The sequence below is a fragment of the Gastrolobium bilobum genome, unplaced genomic scaffold (assembly GCF_033153095.1).
Source record: "Gastrolobium bilobum isolate Gb01-03AN ecotype WA unplaced genomic scaffold, APGP_CSIRO_Gbil_v1 utg4095, whole genome shotgun sequence".
Classification (NCBI taxonomy): Eukaryota; Viridiplantae; Streptophyta; class Magnoliopsida; order Fabales; family Fabaceae; genus Gastrolobium; species Gastrolobium bilobum.
In genome coordinates this window covers 209,563-228,416 of record NW_026898132.1, presented here as the reverse complement: position 1 = coordinate 228,416, position 18,854 = coordinate 209,563, and the positions used below count along the sequence as shown (strand labels likewise).

The window sequence follows — 18,854 nt, the reverse complement described above, 5'->3', positions numbered from 1 at the left end:
ACCTCGTCTGCCTGAAACATGGAGACTCATAGGTATACTGTTGGGCTTGTCCTGAAAGAACACAGGGCTAGAGTGATAAGCTGAAGGAATTCGTCAAATCTCTGTGAGAGATTAGGTTATCTGTAAACCGAAGAAATCGGGATGACATTTACAGGGACTCGGGAATCTATGCATAGTAAAAGAGATCATGAGATGATCTGCCTTTAGAGTCTGTAAATTGAAGATTCCCTATTTCGAATAAAGCTCACCCTAAACCGCAGGGGTTGATACGCTTCCTTACCCTAGGTTTTATGGGAAGGTAACCGAGACGAAAGGAAATATGTACGGCAACCAAATATGTTTAATATGATGATCAAATCATTAATCTAACTAGTTCTGGGGCAACAAAGCATTGCTAGTGCTCTGTGTTGTCATTAGATGAGTTGTGGGCTTATTGGGCCCAAGCCCATTTATGTCAGTGGCTAAGTTAGACCTAATGGGTCACACACAAACACCTAATTGTCTAGATGCTCTAGCATTAAAGGTATTGGGCCTAATAATAGTTATTAGCCCAAGAAGTTGTTTGGAACTCCACCTAAAGGGGTGGAGGGCGCATGGTTCATTGTAATGGGCTTGGATAGTCCAAGACATTACTAATTAATTTAATTAGTTAAATTAATTATCAAACATTTAAATTTTGAATTTTGGAATTCGAAATTTGAATTTTGAAATTTGAATTTGAATTTCGAAATTCGAATTTTGAATTTGAATTTTGAAATTTGGATTTTGAATTCGAATTTTGAAATTTGAAATTTGAAATTTGAAAATTTGAATTTTGAATTTGAATGTTTGAACATTTGAATTTGAATATTTGAATGTTTGAATTCAAATATTTGAATTTGAATTGCCTATGAAAGGTTGTTTCATAACAAAAGTATAAGATGAGATCTTGTTGGAACAAATCACTAGTATCATGAGAGAATCTTTTGGACAAGATCCAAGGCCATATATGGCGCTGATTTGGGTTGTTGGTGAGCAAGATTTGCTCATCAAAATCAGCTCTAGAAGATTCAGTCAGTTGAGAGAAAATCTGAGTGAGTTGATTCAAATTTGAATGCAACTACTCATATGTATCTGGTCACCTTTTTGGGCTATATGGGGCGCACCATATAGCTGATCTTATGAAGATTTCTGATCAGAATTTTAAATAGGTTTTTGAACTAATTCTCAAGAGAATATTCTAGGAGACTGTTAGCAATTTTTGAAATAAAACAGCTCTACTTCTCTTTCTCCAATCTGGTGCCTAATGATCAGATTTTTAGGAGAAAAATTTGATTGGTATTTTATTTTAAATACTCTCCTCTTATGCACCTATGTGGTAGTTGTTCCTCCAAGGATTTTTCTGAAAACCTAGCCTATTCTCTCCTCTCTCCTGCGCCACTTGTGAAGCTTTCACATTGAGAGCTTCACTTTTTCAAACACTTTCACCTAGCCTCCATCTTCACACATAGAGCGCCTAGCAAGCCTCTTTGTGGTGATCATCCGGTGGCTTCACAAGAAGGAGTTCTTGCACCTAGACGGGTGGGTGGTGTGGATCAACGTTAGAGGGTCTAAACCCTTCAGACCGGCCTTGATCATCTGGTGATTTCACGAACAAGGTTTTCCTAAAGCATGATCTTGATGTGCATGTATATTTCGCAAAGAAAAATTTTGTTTTTCCCTCTCGCATGCATCGGCCTTCAAAGCCATTTCGAACTTTCACATCCTAATAACAGGTGAATTGTTAAAACATCTATTGGTTATATCGCTTTGGAATTGAAAGGCCTTTTTACATTTTGCCTTTGATTGTTTGGATTTGGGACTTGTTTTAAGGAACTAACTCAGACATATAACCAAATATGTATGCAATATCTTGTCACCTCATTCTGCAGGTATTACAATTACTTGCTTCTTAATGTAGAGGGCTAGCCTATTGGCTTGATAAGTTTCAGTTTCGGTTGTGGTGCGTAGGTTTAGGTGGCAGTTGTCTTGGACTCTTGGCTATAAACTTGGAGACAATAGCATATCAGGACCATCCTTTGTATTCAGAACAGAATGGAATCAAGGCGCTAAGCTTCCATAGACTTTGTCTCTTTACCAAAATGGCCTGTGTGAGTGAACAAAAACAGTAGAAATCTTAACGAATTTGACAGAGTGAATATTGAACTATGCCTAAAGCAGCCCAAAATGGCCAAAGATGACTCATTAGAGACCGAGACATTGGTTGGATGCTCTGGATTGTTTTATTTAATCTGGAACAAAATCTTACCTAACTGTGGAGACCCTTGACTGGGTACAATTCTCAAAAAGCCAATTAATTTGTGCTTTAACTCATTAAGTAACACTTGACCAACGGGATCATAACCATGTAATAATAAACAAAGGAATTTCTTTCCTACATTTTATGATAAAGTGAAGGTAACTCACTTTCTTAACAATTTGAAATGATTTTTTTTTTTTGGTATATAAGTGCTAATAGTTTATAAGTATGTGTTTAAGTATGTGTTCAGATGGTTGAAGCACATTCTTTTGAGATTAGCCTTATAGGTTTATCTAATAGCCACTTGTTGTAATCATAATGATGATTTACGAAAATTCTTTGAATATGAGGCGAGTACAAATTATCAAGAAATATTAAATATGAACTTGATAGGAATACATCAGATCAATAAAAACCAATGGATATGAACAATGTTCATGGGCTATAGAAGGAGGGACCACACTTGCATTTCCAGCTCTCGGGCTCATAATTGGCATACTGGATGCCCAAATGGCTGCTAGTGCTGGGGACTTGGATGGCTTCACATGGCACACAACCATAGCACTTGTGCTCACAGCTTGGTGGACTTGACCCTATTTTGCTGACTCCTCTATCATATGCTTCCTGCCTTGTCTCTGACATACCTTCTGTGCCAATCAAACCCTTTAAAACATAGATTGAAAAAACACACACAGTGCAACAATATGTTAGTCACTAGGACACCAAAGAGACCAAGCCAGCTCCAAACATATAGATAGGGATAAGACATACCTTTTTTGATTCTTTAGTGTGTGGTGAAGACTGTAGAGCCTCTTCTCGAGCTGAAAAGAAGAGTGAGAAGAGTCAACATAGGAGAGAAAGAATAAAGCCTACAATCTAGAGCAAAATGAGATGATCAAGAGTCTAAGAAAAATGTTAGAAAAATGTCCAGTGTGGTAGAAAGGTTTGAGGGCAAACACGGGCAAGCATTATAAATGTCATTTTTCTTGCAACAAATGTTTGAAAAATCTTTTAAGAATGTCACTGCCAATTACTAAGTTGAAGCTGAGGTATTACAAACTCATGATTGGGAGAAAAATTCTGGGTTTAGCTGTAATAGAAAGAAGCCAATCTTCAAAATGGTGTTTGGTAACTAACCTGGGTGTGAAATGCCATCAGCTGGAAGAAATGGCCTCCTTGCTGTAGAAACCCAACTCAATATTTGCAAAGCTAGCAGAAAGCAGAAGAATTTTCCCTTCATTTTCTTTCTTCAAAAGCCCAAATGATTATCGTGGTGATTTCTGTTGTTTGGTGGTAACGTTTATGGTGATGTTTGTTGTTGATGATAATATTTGTGAGAGAGGTGCAGATTTTGATACACTCACAATAAGTGGCTAGGCATGATTGCTGGAATATATGAAGGGGATAAAAGGCTACCAAAGGAGCTTGCAGCTGCAAATCCCAAAAAGCAGACCAGGACCTCCAAACATTCTAAGGTTACTCTTTAAAACCTTTGCATTGGCCGAGAGATTTTGATTCACAAACAAGTGATTTTGGTTACTTGTCACACAGTTGAAAACCTTAACAAGTTTCACCTTCATTTGACAACACACTAGGAATTCCAAAGACTAGTCTTTTTTCCACTGTCTTTCTGCCTCTGACCTTGGATAACTTACCTTTTAATACAAGCCAAAGCTTTCTCTCTCAAATCAATCTAAAGTAGTAGTACTATATATTGTGGTCCACAAATTCAGAATAACAGCACCCTTTTTGGGTCTGATTGTCTGCAGCACCTGCAAGACCCTTATAATTATCTGATATTTCAGATTTTTTTTTTTTTTTCAATAAAAACTTTGATGCATAGACTACACACATACACACCCTTTCCCTTTTCCTGATGCTTTCATTGCCATTTATAGGGAAGAAAGAAATCAACGACAGAGTGCCAGTTATATATTGTGGAAAGCGTCTGAGACATTCAGTTCTGCAGGAAAAAACATTTAATGAGTTACTTAATTGAATAAGTTACTATTCTCAACTTTCTAAGGGCTGGTTGTTGGAGAACATGGCATTGAATTTGGTTGCTGGATATTTTCAAAAGTTAATGAAAAGCATATTCCGGTTACATTATTTATTATGGTTCAAAAATTTTCAAAAAAAAATAGACCTTTGATGAAAGAGCAGCTAACAAGGCATTATTAAACACGCAGGATTCGGTTCACCATAGGTGAGGTAGTCATTTACTATTATTTCTCTTACGGATATTTGTTCGATGAGAAATTTTTTGAATACTAGAAAAATGTAATTGATAGAGAAATGGTTGGAAAGTGAGTTTGGTAGGAAAATGTAAAAAAAGTTGTTTGATTAGAAAAAAATTTACCGGACAAATTAGGTAAGATTTATAAAGTCTATGTTTGGTTGATGATAGAATATTGATGAGAAAAATGATTGAAATAACGAAAATAACCCTTTATTAAAATACTTTATTAAATTCTTCTCCCCTTTCTCCTTCAAAACTCTCTCATTGCTCATCAAATCAACTCCTTCCACCTCCAGAGTTACACTGTTGTTCTTGTCACGTCCAATATTTCTTAACAGTCCAACCAGTTAACTTACATTCAGCAGAGTTACAAAGAGGTTATTTTTGGAAGCTATTATGTCAAAAAAAATTCACTTATCTAGACATGTGATATACCACTTTGAAAGTGGGATTTGAGCACCATCCATTTTGACCAATTTTACACACAATTTTCAATGGCTGGGGAAATAGGTTAGCTAGCAAAAAAATTTGATATCCTCTACCATACCAAACATAGATAACACAAAATTCCAATATCAGATATCTAGCTATATTTGAAGAAACCTCCTATCAAACACAACCTATTGTTTCTGCTAAGCTTAGTAGGCATTATTATAAAGTAAACATTCGTGTACTGTAATTGAATGCGGCCAGTCCAGTTTGTGTGATGATAAGCATTTCAATGAGATAGACAATAGATAAAAGCACGGTGATATTATATAAAGGTTAGTCAAAATGACATGAGTAGGTCATCAATCAATCACGTTAAAGGCCAATCAGAGGAAGGCACTGCTAAACAACAAATACACCTATATATACCCTTTTCTGCAAGGTGGGTATACACTATTATCTGGGAATTATTAAGTATAGTTATAGGGCAGTTGTGTGATTTGAGTAAAAGTTTCTTTCGTAAGTTGATGTGCTATATGGTCAAGGAAGCTGATGTTATCTACCTACTAAGCTACAGACAGTTGCCAAGAAAGTGACAGAAAAGGCCCCTAGTAAATTACATAGGGTTTAGGGCTACTGAAAAAGGAGTTAAGAAAAAAAAATGAGGTAGAATAAAGATAGTAAGTATTATGGCTTGGATCTTGTGCATGAATGTTTGGCTATTCCGGTGACGTTAAATGGGAAAGGAAATCATCAATGCAGCCTTGTAAATAGGTTGAGTCTGCAAGACCGATAAACTATGCTTAGGTGCAATTTTTCTAGTTTCTGGCACCGCTTATGTATAAACTATAAAGCTTCTTTGCTCTTGTGCTCCATTAGAGCATTGCTTAGAATTGAGAATGGCAAAAGATGTAAGTACTAAAGAAAGCAGGAAAAGATATTGCAGATATTCACTTTCATATCATTTGACGTGGAAATTAGTTCTTGTCAGTATTGCCTTGATTTTTCATCAAATAAATTATTGTTACTAACATATTTTATTGATGGATGTGCATAAACATATAAGTAATCTTACCAGATAATGAGGGAACAGCAGAAGAATGGAGAACCTATCAGCCTAATATATTCTTGAATGAAATACATAACAACCCGTACCAACCTTCCTAGCACCGACCAATAACTAGAGCCACTAAGAACCCAACTTATGGCATCAAAATGCCACTGCTCCATCAATGATACCCATCTTGAATACAAAACCATAAGTCAGGCAAACCTTTTTTAATGCCCAAAGGTACTTTTGGATTGAAATTATAATGTAAAGTGAATTTTCCAGTAAAATCAGCTTTATCATTCTTGGTAAGATTTAGATTTCGATCAGCAAAGATGTAAATTGGCAATAGGAAAATACAACGTCAACAGATAGAATTAGCCAATGGCGATTTTTTTTTTCCTAAAAAGAAAAAGGATTCAGCATTCAAATAACCAATTTAATAAAAAAAAGAATAATTTCCTTTTCATATCTAAAGGAAACAACAACAAAAGAAAAATTAAGTTGACAAAACAAACATAGTAGTTTTGATGCTTAACACCATTGAGACAAGTCTTCACAGTCTTTGTTACAAAATAAAGGTACATCCCACCCATCATTTTGATGGCGAGTCTTGAGTGCCAGATTCTTTCTTGGGATGAATGGCCTCAACTACAGCTTCAATCTCCTCCTTCACCCGTGCAAACACACTGGGCGCTTTGACTTCTTCAACTGAAGTTTCCTCATCAATGTCATCACTTCTCCCATGAGTTTCTTTGTGATGGTGAGGCGATTTGTCATGATGAAAAACTGCCTCAATCTCCTCCTTAGCTCGCTCAAAAATGTTTGGAGATTTGACATCATTTTCTTTTAAAAAGCAAAATACAAAGGGGTTCAAACCAAAATTTGAAAAAATAAATACATCAATTGTCATATCACATATGCTTGGAATGTACAAGAATTGGTCCACATATATCTCAAGAAATATGAACCAAAAATTACACACACCATGTTCTAGTAATACCTAAGATAAGATACATAAGAAATCAAATAAACTCCACAACTTCCCCACAAGTCCACAACCAAAAAGAAAAGAACTTTCAGCAATGGGGAAGCAGAATAAACTAATTAGAATTTAAAATAATAAAAAAAGAGAGAGAGCCATAAATGGATTCTTCTGTTAAGTGGCTGTTATAAGAAAGTTTGCATTTTTCTCTATTCTCACAGTTCTCTCTCTCTCTCTCTCTCTCTCTCTCTCTCTCTCTCTCTCTCTTCATCATAGTTGAAACCACCGCATGTTCTAACTCTAGAACTCAAAGGGTATTAACGTATTGTAATCAATTTCAATAAGAACTTTTAACAGATCAAAATGCTATCTTTTGAAACGAAGGTCATCAAAATCAGAAATGCCAACAGATGAAAAACCAAGCTCCATAACAGCACCAAGTACAATAATATTGTAAACGAAAAATACAAAAAGATGAGAGTTTTTGGATGATGATACCTGAAATCGAGTCTTTTGGCTTGGGTTCCATTTCCGCCATTGAAGTGACTTAAGACACGCTCTAGTTGAGGCTATAAAAAAACGATGATGTACTTTCCCATCTTCCTAAAACCATGTACCTGTTTCGCTGTTTCTTCGTTATTAATTATTTTATCTTATAATTATTTTAATTATCATTTAATCAAAATTAAATTAACAATTATAAAATGATATCGAGTGAAATTCATTAATCTACTTTTGATTCAATCATAATAAAATGGTTTTAAAAGATGGTAAAATAAAGAAGTTATAGGTATCAATCAATTCTCCCAATTAAAATTATTAACTAAAATAAATTTCAAAATTTATAATATGTGTATATATTTCAATATAATTATTAATTATTAATTTTTTTACAATTTTTCAAATGCACTATACAACTAGGGGCAACATTGGTACTTCATGACTTGAAGAATTGTAGTCGGTTACTCGGTTCCATTTTGGGCCCAAAACGACCAAGCCCTTGTACTCTTGCACACCCAATATCACATCACATGTTGACATGGTTAGGTTTGCTCATTGTGCGGTGTTCTTCTTGTGTTAGTCCAACAAATTTGTTTAATGTGTACACAAGGCAAATGTTCTTGGCTTTTCACACATAATATAACAAGAGAAAAATGTGTATCATTTTAAAAGATATAAAATATATTATTTTAAATTAGAGAAAGAAATAAATAAAAGAGGAGAGAGAGTGATAAAAAAATATAAAGATGTGAGTCTCACTTCTTTGTGAGAATGAAATAACATAAATTATGTCATTTAGAAGGACAAACATTTTTCTCATACAACAAATATATAGCAATTTAGAATTTTCTCAATTGTTGGAATTTGATAAAAAGATTCTTTCATTAATTCAGAGCTTGTATACTATTTTTTATTAGAAGAAGCTTCTCTAAGTCTATACTAACATGTACATCATTGCAATCAAATTAATATTAGACTTTAGAATTGACCTATGTACAGTGATCACTTTGAATGAAGTAATGTTATTGCCGAATCATTTGCTACGCCCAACGGTGAATATGAAGTAGGTATATATAGTCCCTCCCAATAAAAAATTTTCTATACATATATATGATCAGAATCGAACTCTGGTTAGCATGTTCAAGAGATTCATACCAACTCTGCAAGGTTTTATTGGTAGTGTGAGATATTTTAATATAGTGCTAAAAGTATAATATTATGTATCATTTATATGAGTTCATACTGCCTCACTTAGGATTATAAATAGGTTGGGCTAGGTTAGGTTAGACTTTGGGTTAAATAAATCAGGCTTGTGTAAAATATTTTAAGTTAAACCTGGTCTGTTGATCTGTGTAGGTCCAAATTATAAGTGTTGTCTAATCTATATTTAAAAAATAAAAATCTCGATCAAGGTCAGTTAGCTTGTTTAAACCTATTAGACATTCAATAATTAAAAAAATATTACTTTATTATTCAAATAATTAAAATAATAATATATTTATTTTATTCAAAATATAATATAAGCCAACTTGCAGGCTTATAAACCCGGCATGTAAAAAAAAAAGCTCATGACATACTTTTTAATAGTTTTTTTTTTAAGCTCAAACATGTTCTATTTAACTATATATAATAAGCTGAGTCGTAGGTTCCTATTAGGCCAAATGATCCATTTACATCTCTAGCCTCACCTAATCTTTAAAGGGCAGGGCTACTTATGCAGTTATAATCATGATTATGTGAGTACTTGTTATGTAAGTTTCATTACTCATTTTAGGTAACATATATGTAGGTGGCAGTGCACAACGTGGACCACACAAAATTGTGCATGCTCAAAGTGAAACTGATAATTCACGACAGGGCTCGATAGAAAAATGGGACGGTGCGTATGAAACTGAGTCAAGGTCGGATCGAGTCACGTAGTTGAACGTTTTGTACGAGAAATTAAAGAAAGTTATAACTTAAAGCTAAGAAAAGTTGTTCGGGACACACAGAACAGTTCGTGATGACCATATATATGAAGATGAACCGCGTTGAAAGCTCAGTTCTACAAGGGGAAAACTGAAAATAAAGAAAAACGATCAAGTTTTCAATTGCATGAACTTCGACTAAATCACATCCCAAAAACGCTATGTTTGAAATTGAAATATGAAAATGATGTGTAGCAGCTTGCGTTGGTCCAAGGAAACACTTGTTTGACGCTTCATGGCTATTTGGATTTTATTGTCACATTTATTTATATATATATATATATATATATATATATATATATATATATATATATATATATATATATATATATCTCTATGTTTGATTTTCTTAGTCTTTATATATTCATCCCTAGTACAAGTAAGCTTTTGCGTTTTTCTTTCACGTGCCATCTAATTTACTATATAATTGATTTAAAACTAAGAACAACACAAAGATAGTCTGATTCACCTTAAAAAAAACATTATAGAGAAAATTCAGAGAATCTAAATTCAACTTTATTGAGATGAAAACACACTTGAAAACCAAATAACCATAATTTCGTCACTCAAAATTAAAAAAAAAAAATAGTGCACAAATTCAAACTCTCTTAATGTACTATTTAACTTCTTTTCCATCTTTTAATTATCCCCCCTCCATGTGTAAGCATCGCTGAGACAATTTTGAATTAGCAGTGTAAATGATCTGAACTGAGTTTGGCTAGGTCAGATTAGACTATGATTTAAATAAGTAAGGCCTAAGTAAAATATTTTGAGTCTCGTATGACTTATTAACCTAATATAGGCTATACTCTAGACTTAACTTCTCCTATATTTAAAAATCAAAATGTTTGATTTATACTTATTAGCTTGTATAAATATATCAAGTCTTCGATAATATATATATGAGTTCGCTTTTTCTGCAGTTACTGCAGATAAGTTATCTGCAGTAAGTCTAATACGACGTCATTTTGGGGCAGAAATCATGGTATTTTGTAATTTTAATTTATTTCAGGGTTATAATACTCTTTATATTTATAATTTTTTAAGATTTCAATATTAAAACGACATCGTTTTGGAAAAATGCAGATAACTTATCTGCAGTAACTGTAGAAATATTTTTTTCCTATATATATATATATATATGATCATTTTATACTGCTGTCAAACTTTAAAATTTGACATCAAATCATAACTGTTGATCTCCACCAATCAACGATTATCATTTATTGAGAATTAATAGTTAATTAATAAGTTTGATTCCAATAAATGGTAACCGTTGATTGACGGAAATCAACCGTTAGGATTTGGTATCAAATTTGACACCAGTATCAAAGGATCATATCTCATATATATATATATATATATATATATATATATATATATATATATATATATAAATTTTTATTAACTGAAAAATATTATTATTTTTGATACAATTTTATTTAAATATTAATTATGCTATTGAAATTTAATTGAATTAATTTTCAATACCATAATTAGTATTTAAATAAAATTGTATCAAAAAAATATATTTAAACAATGAAATTATTTATTTAAAATTTGCTTTCCACAAGATAAAAATTACTTATTTAATCTTTAATATAATAAATATTTAAAAAAAATTATTAAAATTTTTATATTAAAATAATTATTATTTTTTAAATATTAATTATGTTATTGAAATTTAAATGAATTAATTTATAAATTTCAATATTCAATTATATATTGAATACTTTATTTAATATAATTAATTTGAAAAGACTAAGTTTACAATTTTATTCCTTAAATAATTTGCAATAACAAAATAGTAAATGTAAAGAGGGAATTACGAAATTGATTGCTTAAATTGTTTCTTAACAAAAAGCATAAGGCTTTGTTTACCCAAAAAAAAAAGAGAGAGTATAAGTCCTCATTTTGATCTTCAAAAGATTCTTGGAACATCAATTTTATTCTCAACTTATAATTTTTTACATAAAAATAGTAAAACAACACTATTTATTAAGACAATTAATATTATGTGATTATCAAAAAATTATTCTAAAATTAATTTTATGTCTCTAATATTTTGTTGGCCAAATTGATATTTTAAAACGGGATACCGAAGTTAAATTGAATACAAACCAATAATAGTATGTAAATGGTCTTTTTGTTATTATTGCTCTGATTATAATCAGATTCGAGATTTTTGTTATTTTTTTATGTTTATGCATCAAATTAAATCAATTTTTTATATATCTATCAAAAAGTTAGTTTTTTATGTTTTGAAATTTATTTTTGTAACATTAATACTTCGATAAATTTATTTAAAATTTATGAAATGCTAATGTTATTATTTGAAATTATCAATATGCCCATCCATTTAGAACAAAAGTGAATTTTGTGTGTGTATACAATTATACATATGTATTGCCTTTTATTTTTGGTAAGTTTTAAAAGTGAACATTTTATTTAAAAATCAAAAGCTTAATATTTTAATCAGTCTTTTTATTGAACATTTTAATCGATATTTTATGTATAACATTTTAAACTGGATTTAAATTAGCATGTATAATTATTATGTTGTTATAACACTATGGATATTAAAGCAAATAACAATTCGGCTTAAATGAACAGATAGAAGTAGTAAATCCTACTATAAGAGTACTTGTCGGAGCTAACCAAAACAAAATCCAATTCTATGTTTGTGAAATAAATGCCATTATGATTTTTATGAGCACTTCCTTTTCTAAGCTTTTGACTGATTCTGTATCTTTCACATCTCCGCGTGAAAAAGTGTTAACTTTTCACGTACGTACTCACACAACACTTTCTGTAAGTCACACCATAATATTCCAATATTTCTATTCAAAACAACCCATTTTGAGGGACTTGCTGGTCATACAAATTTTCTTGTTTTCTATTCAAACCAAACTGTTTCCATTGGTGGCACCAAAATTCCAACGGGTCACCAAAATAAACTTCGACTCCTTTCATGTCTTCCAAACTTGTGCCTTATAAAAATGAGTGGGTAAGTGCCCATTTAATTCAAAGACTAAAACTCAAGTGCTAGCTTTGAATAGAGAGAATCATAAAGAAGCTTAAGGTGACCCTCTATTCATTTTCTATATCATTTTTCAGTTGGAAATGCATTAAATGACTTTTAGAAGTTTACAAGATTGTATTGTGATATATTTTTACTCCTTAATTGAAGGTGAATAATTGTGTTTTTATTTAAGTTGTGGCGTGTTTAACGACGTCAACATTTCTTTTATGCTTTTCTTTTGTTGCTATAAAAAAATTCTGATAGAAAAAAAAAAGATTCAAATGCTAGAGTGAAGAGGTACGGAATGTCATTAAAGCTTTTTTAATGCTTGACTTGGTCTTCTTTGATTTTTCTTTTTCTTTTTCTTTTTTTCTTCATTTCTTTCTAGAACTATTTTTCCTGGGGTACTGAATGTTTTATCTTATGAGAATTGCATGTTTATAATATAAGGTTCTGCAACTTCCATGTAAATGTACTATTCAGTCTTCTTGGAGCAATTTGATGCATTAAATAAGTCATTGAAGACAAGGATATATCTTCTCCTTAAATTGCCACCATTACTTGTGAAACTCTAAAGCCCCATTGTTTCTTATTTTTGCAGTGAAGTGCAAATGGTAACATTAAGACCAATCGATTATGAGCCCAAGGAAGGAGAGATCACCTTCAGAACAATGAGCTTCAAGAAAGGAAGAAATTTCGATGACTTGTATAAACCTGATGAGTTGGATAAGGTTATCACAGAAGAATCTACATGCTCAAAGAGAAGGAAAGTGGGAAATCTGAAGCTGCAAACCACATTCTCATTCAAATATCTAGTTTCAGATAATTCTGGTTCAAAGAAGGAGGAAGTTGATGACTTGTTCAACAAACAAAGCCCCACAATCTTGTTTCCAAAACCAGAAACTTGGTTTTCACCAAAGTCCATTGGCGAGCTTGATGTTGCTGCAATAAAGCTGCAGAAGGTTTACAAGAGCTACAGAACTAGAAGAAACTTAGCAGATTGTGCAGTTGTTTGTGAGGAGCTATGGTTTGTTCATTATCCAAGTTTATAATATATTTTTTTATGGCTAAGGAATTTAATGAGCAATTATAATTCAGTGATTAGTGCTTAATAAACTTTCCCCAATAACTGATTTAATGTTTTCTCTTAACTCTTGAAGGTGGAAGGCTTTAGATTATGCTGCTCTTAGCCGGTGCTCTATATCATATTTTGATTCTGTCAAATCAGAAACAGCTATTTCAAAATGGGCAAGAGCTAGGACGAAGGCTGCTAAGGTACCCTTTCATGCCAGAAGCTAGAATCTTTGAATGAATTATGAAGACTTGAATATCATTTTTATTTTTGTTTGCTTTAATAATTGGGCCATTATATTTGTTTCCTGTAAACTCTATTAGTTGCCTGGAAAATAATTGACTGGACATAATTTGGCTTTTCTAATTATATATATGACTGGGACCATAGAGACGAATTCAAAGTTATCATTCTCTTTCAGCAAAATTTTCTTTTGGGATTTTGTTATCAAAATACCTTTTTTTGGGCTGTTGGTAGGTAGGAAAAGGTTTGTGCAAAGATGATAAGGCGCAGAAATTAGCTCTAAGGCACTGGCTTGAAGCTGTAAGCTAATATGTCTACATCTTGAATTGTATCATAGTTTTAAATTCACTTAAAGAGTACAAGGAAGTAGATTAAACCAAGCTAAGATTTCCCTTGTGTTTTTGCAGATTGATCCTCGTCACCGTTATGGGCACAACCTGCACTTATACTATGCTGTTTGGTTTCATAGCCAGAGTTCACAACCTTTTTTCTACTGGTAAAAATATATACTATTCAATTAATAAAATAGATTATTGTAGAAATTAAATGTCTAAGCAAAGTTTTCATCACTAATTTTCTAATTTTATTATTGCATATTGGTGAAATGAAGGTTGGATGTTGGAGATGGAAAAGAAATAAATCTTGAGGAGTGCCCAAAAAGCGAATTACAGAGGCAATGCATAAAGTACCTTGGACCCGTAAGTTGTGTCACATCATGATATTGACAATGCCACATAACATATAATGGGACTTATATGCATTTTTATGCAATGCTTGGTGAATTCTAGAGTGCCAGTAGTGCATCAGGGACCTGCCTAGCTTTGTTGAGTATTAAATTAAATTTAGGTACAAATTGCATTGATTAGTAAAATACCAACTGGGCATTGGTATCTGTGCATTGCACTTCCAACTTCCAAGGCACTAAAGACTACATCTATAATGCTTTGAGTTTGTTACGAATATTATTTTTTGGCAAATAATTTTTGTAATGTTTTTTAATAGTTTTGACTTTATATAATATTGCGCAGCCACCAATAATATTCTTTATTTTAAGAGGTCCAACTTTGTTGCTTGCAAATGCAGAAACAAAGGGAAGCATATGAAGTAATTGTGGAGGGAGGAAGGCTTATTTATAGAAAAAGCCAGGACCTTGTACACACTACTGAAGGATCTAAGTGGATTTTTGTTCTTAGCTCATCTAGAATTTTGTACGTTGGGGAGAAGAAGAAAGGCCAGTTTCAACACTCAAGTTTTCTAGCTGGGGGTGCTACTATTGCATCTGGAAGATTGGTTGCCCAAAATGGAGTTCTTGATGTATGATCCGTGTTTTATACATACATACCATTGATAATTTTCATGATAACATAAAAAGAATTTACTTTCTATTACAATTACAATTTTGTGATAAAAGGAAAGCCTCACATCCCAAAAGAGAAAATAGGGAAAAAAGTTGAAAAGCTTTTCACTTCCTTTATATGCAAATTGATGTTCATTAAATCTTATTCAGGCTATATGGCCCTATAGCGGTCATTACTGTCCTACAAAGAAGAACTTTATGGAATTCATTGGCTTCTTGATGGAAAATAATGTGGACTTGACAAATGTAAAGGTGAATCACATTAAAGGCATTATTTTTCTTGGGCTATTTGGTCTTGATTTGAAGTCACTAAGCATCAACCTGTTGAACTTACGTGTAACCTTTAATAATTTCATGGTTTCCTTTTGCAGAATTATGCAATTGATGATGATGTCCCACCTACTAATCCTGTTGAAGAGAAGCAGCAACTTGAGCTCACAGTGGCTACTGCTGGTTCCAGTGATTCTGCCACTGCCAATAATTGTAATCAACTTAATGTGGGTCATTTTGGTGCCAATGTGGAAACTTCACAACTTAAAGAGAAAAAACCATTATCAAGCAAATGGACTACTGGAGCAGGCCCTAGGATTGGTTGTGTGAGAGAGTACCCTGCAAAACTCCAAGTCAAGGCACTTGAACAACTCAATCTATCACCAAGAGTCAACCTTGGAAAAGTTGCTGCCAGGGCACCAATACCCTCCCCTAGACCTAGTCCAAAGATACACCTGTCCCCTAGGCTTGTGCATATGGGAATTCCTAGCCCAAGAGTACATGTTACTCCAGCAAATTAGTTTGCCCAAAATCACATACCTATTCAGGGTATGTGTTCAATATTTGAGCAATTAAGGTAAATAAGGTGCGTAGGCATAGGCACTCCTTTTAATTTTGACTATTAGTACAGAACTTAGAATAAAGGTCACAATACAAAGGATCTAACCCAAGATTTATTTTTTCATTTTAAGTTTTTTCTTGGCCAATTCTTTTGGTCATTTAGCTTCTGATGAATCATTTTTTTTTCCATCTCCTCATGTTTACCCGATTGTATTTTGGGAGTTGGGTCAATCTTCCATTCCTGTAAGTCAAATAATATTTAAAATTAATTTTTTTTATTCTCACAATAACTCTTCCTCCCTCATTCTTACTCATGAAGTATTCCCCACCACTGACCAGTCATTAAGTGTAAAGATGAGGCATTACGTCAGTTTAGCAAGAAATTGGCATCATATTCCACATACAGATAATATGGATATACAAAGAGCAAGCTATTCTATGTTCTGTCGGCTCTTTGACCCCAAGGGGGTCTTTAAACACTTAATGTATCAATTTGGTATATGGTTAATATATTTTATCAACGGGGTCTCGAAGTTGCGTGGGGGCCAAGCGGGTTTGAGTCGTGCACTCTCTTTTTTAAGGAACTCATTTTTTTTTAGGTTAGAGTCGTGACTATTTTTGAAGAACTTACACGGATATGTCAAGTGACACTATCTCATTACCACATACAGTTCAGTTACTATAAAACTTCGGAATGCCATAATTTTTTACTCGGATATTCAAATTAGATATTTTTTTATTTCATTTAACTTTTCAAGATCTACGCAATGATGCATTCATTTGACATATTTTATCTTCCACGAACATAGTTCAAATGTGTAACAATAGTTTCATAATCACAAGAGCGTTTAGTAGCCTCTGAGCGATTTGTTATTGTTGGATAGTTGAAAAATAAGAAAATGAATTAAATAACATCATTCACATAGATAAAATGGATCAATCGAAGGCATGTGTTGAAGCTAATATGTTGGTTCGGAAAGAACTCAGGAGCTTCTGGATTTAAATGTTATTGTGATTTTGGTACCATTGTTACAAATTCGAATTATGTTTGTAAGAGATGAAATATGTCAAATGAGGTGTCATTGTGTAAATTTCAAAAAGTTATGTGAAATAAAAAAAATATCTAATTTGAATACCCAAATAAAAAATTATAGTCTTCTAAAGTTTTACGATGATGATATTGCTTACAGTAATGAGATTGTATCACTTAACACATCCGTATAAATTTCGTGAATGGGGTTGCAACACTCATCTGAAAAGAAAAGAAAAAGAGTTTCGTGGAGGAAGGAATACAGGACTCAAACTCACTAGCCCCTCCCCCAAGGGGAAATTAAAAATATGTCAACCAAAAATCAAATTGTTACATTTAAAGGTCAAACACCCTATTTGGTCAAAGTAGAGTGACATGTAATACCCAATGTTTTGATTGGTGGTAGTAATGTATCTATGCATTTAATTCGCTAAAGCAATTAGGCTTGTGCCACCAAAAAAGAAAAAAAAAAAGGTCAAGATTTGGTTTGGTTGAAGGACATAAATGTTTCCGAGTCATGAACCAAACAAAGTTCACCATGATTTTCAACCTCTTTCTCCACAAAAATATTTTACATACATCAGTCAGTTCTGTATGAGTGTAGCACGCCATCAAATTCGACCTACTATTACACCTTTTATAAACATCTCGTGATTTTTTTACTTTCACCAATTGGAATAAAATTTTGGAAAGTAGTTTTTTTCTCTCCATAACGGAAACTGTATATTTGAAGCAAACTAGACACTTCATTAATAAAAGGAAATGAAACAAGGGAAATACAAGTCTTCCTTATTCATAACAGTGATCAAAATATCATATTTTGGCAAAAAATTTACCCAGATGCCACGCGAGCGTAATTCGTTATGTATAATGACCTTAATTGGTAAATTTTAATTAGAGATTTAATTTAAGGATTTAAATGCCATAATTAGATTTAGTGAGTGATTTCGAGTATTTTGACTGTAATCATGACTAGGTTATGAACAGTGCGTTCTACCGGAGAATTTGCAGTGTTGTGAATTAACTGGTAGAGTTAAAATTAGTAAAATGATGTTAGAGACATAATTTGACAATTCTGACTCCATATATGAGTTCAGAACGAAAAATTGTATAGTCTGGCACTTTCCGTGAAAATCTCGTGAATAGTGTTTCTACTAGGTATTTTGTACTGCTGTTTAAGCAACCGGTAGAGTCCATAAGCCAATAATTGATGAAATAAGAATAAGAAAGTCCAATATATGCCAAGCAAGTCAATATAGGCCCAAGAAAATGACAAGTGTATAAGTTTTAAGTTTCAAAAATAAATAAAGTACAGTTAGTGGTTCACAGTGCATTTCGTCAAAAACGGTGCAGAAACCATACTGTGAATTATGAATATTGTTCCTGAGGAAATAAAAATTAATGTAAATGACTCTAGAAAAATAAAAATATATCTGTAGCTTTAAGTTAAGTCCCGGGTCATTTTGAGTAAAATACGCGATAGAAAAATAACCGGATTAAAAAGGGCTACATGTGCTCACGTTCTTAAGTCACTTAAGTATCATTTCCAAATCAGTTTCTCTCTCCTCTCCTCACTCTCAAAACCGAGCTGCAGCCATGGGGGAAGGGTTAGGGTTTGTCTTTTTCTTTCTTTGATTTCTCCATGGTTAAGCCACCAAATCTTCCACCCAATATACCAATCTCATAGGAAATCATCAAAGGAAGCTATTCCACCCCTCCGTTTGAGCTGATTTCGTGTGTGGAGAGCGATACTGGTCATCTCATTTTCGTGACACTATTCATCATGGAAGAAAAAGTGCATTTTTGAAGGAGTCTTGCTTGGAGATGTGTCTTCTAGGCTTTGGTAGTTGAT

At 32.8% G+C, this 18,854-nt stretch overlaps 3 protein-coding genes across 4 annotated transcripts; 1 reads left to right on the top strand and 2 right to left on the bottom strand.

The window, feature by feature from the left end:
- Positions 1 to 2,713: 2,713 nt before the first annotated feature.
- On the bottom strand, positions 2,714 to 3,518 carry LOC133313048 (EPIDERMAL PATTERNING FACTOR-like protein 6). The gene is made up of 3 exons (XM_061514354.1): positions 3,416 to 3,518; positions 3,050 to 3,099; positions 2,714 to 2,941 (listed from the first exon to the last, which is right to left on the bottom strand). The coding sequence occupies exons 1-3, from the start codon at positions 3,516 to 3,518 to the stop codon at positions 2,714 to 2,716; spliced, it is 381 nt and encodes a 126-aa protein (XP_061370338.1).
- Positions 3,519 to 6,386: 2,868 nt separating this feature from the next.
- LOC133313020 (IQ domain-containing protein IQM1-like) lies at positions 6,387 to 16,147 on the top strand. Of its 2 annotated transcripts, none has more exons than XM_061514321.1 (9): positions 6,387 to 6,575; positions 13,117 to 13,496; positions 13,630 to 13,744; positions 14,019 to 14,084; positions 14,192 to 14,280; positions 14,395 to 14,482; positions 14,868 to 15,098; positions 15,292 to 15,393; positions 15,567 to 16,147. In XM_061514321.1, the coding sequence occupies exons 1-9, from the start codon at positions 6,525 to 6,527 to the stop codon at positions 15,930 to 15,932; spliced, it is 1,488 nt and encodes a 495-aa protein (XP_061370305.1). In that variant the 5' UTR covers positions 6,387 to 6,524; the 3' UTR covers positions 15,933 to 16,147. The 2 variants fall into 2 exon arrangements, with proteins under 2 accessions (XP_061370305.1, XP_061370304.1); XM_061514320.1 differs by having other exon boundaries at positions 15,513 to 16,147.
- Positions 6,497 to 7,594, bottom strand: LOC133313021 (uncharacterized). Its single transcript, XM_061514322.1, has 2 exons — positions 7,478 to 7,594; positions 6,497 to 6,840 (listed from the first exon to the last, which is right to left on the bottom strand). The coding sequence occupies exons 1-2, from the start codon at positions 7,515 to 7,517 to the stop codon at positions 6,590 to 6,592; spliced, it is 291 nt and encodes a 96-aa protein (XP_061370306.1). The 5' UTR covers positions 7,518 to 7,594; the 3' UTR covers positions 6,497 to 6,589.
- Positions 16,148 to 18,854: the final 2,707 nt, after the last annotated feature.

Excerpts from the sequence above, each read along its gene's own strand:
- LOC133313048 (XM_061514354.1), bottom strand. The coding sequence starts at position 3,518 with ATGAAGGGAAAATTCTTCTGCTTTCTGCTAGCTTTGCAAATATTGAGT. Across the intron at positions 3,100-3,415 it reads TGATGGCATTTCACACCCAG|CTCGAGAAGAGGCTCTACAG; the intron begins GTTAGTTACCAA and ends TCTTCTTTTCAG. Across the intron at positions 2,942-3,049 it reads ACACTAAAGAATCAAAAAAG|GGTTTGATTGGCACAGAAGG; the intron begins GTATGTCTTATC and ends TATGTTTTAAAG.
- LOC133313020 (XM_061514320.1), top strand. The coding sequence starts at position 6,525 with ATGCTTAACACCATTGAGACAAGTCTTCACAGTCTTTGTTACAAAATA. Across the intron at positions 6,576-13,116 it reads GTCTTTGTTACAAAATAAAG|GAAGGAGAGATCACCTTCAG; the intron begins GTACATCCCACC and ends TATGAGCCCAAG. Across the intron at positions 13,497-13,629 it reads GTTGTTTGTGAGGAGCTATG|GTGGAAGGCTTTAGATTATG; the intron begins GTTTGTTCATTA and ends TAACTCTTGAAG.
- LOC133313021 (XM_061514322.1), bottom strand. The coding sequence starts at position 7,517 with ATGGCGGAAATGGAACCCAAGCCAAAAGACTCGATTTCAG. Across the intron at positions 6,841-7,477 it reads GCCAAAAGACTCGATTTCAG|AAAATGATGTCAAATCTCCA; the intron begins GTATCATCATCC and ends GCTTTTTAAAAG.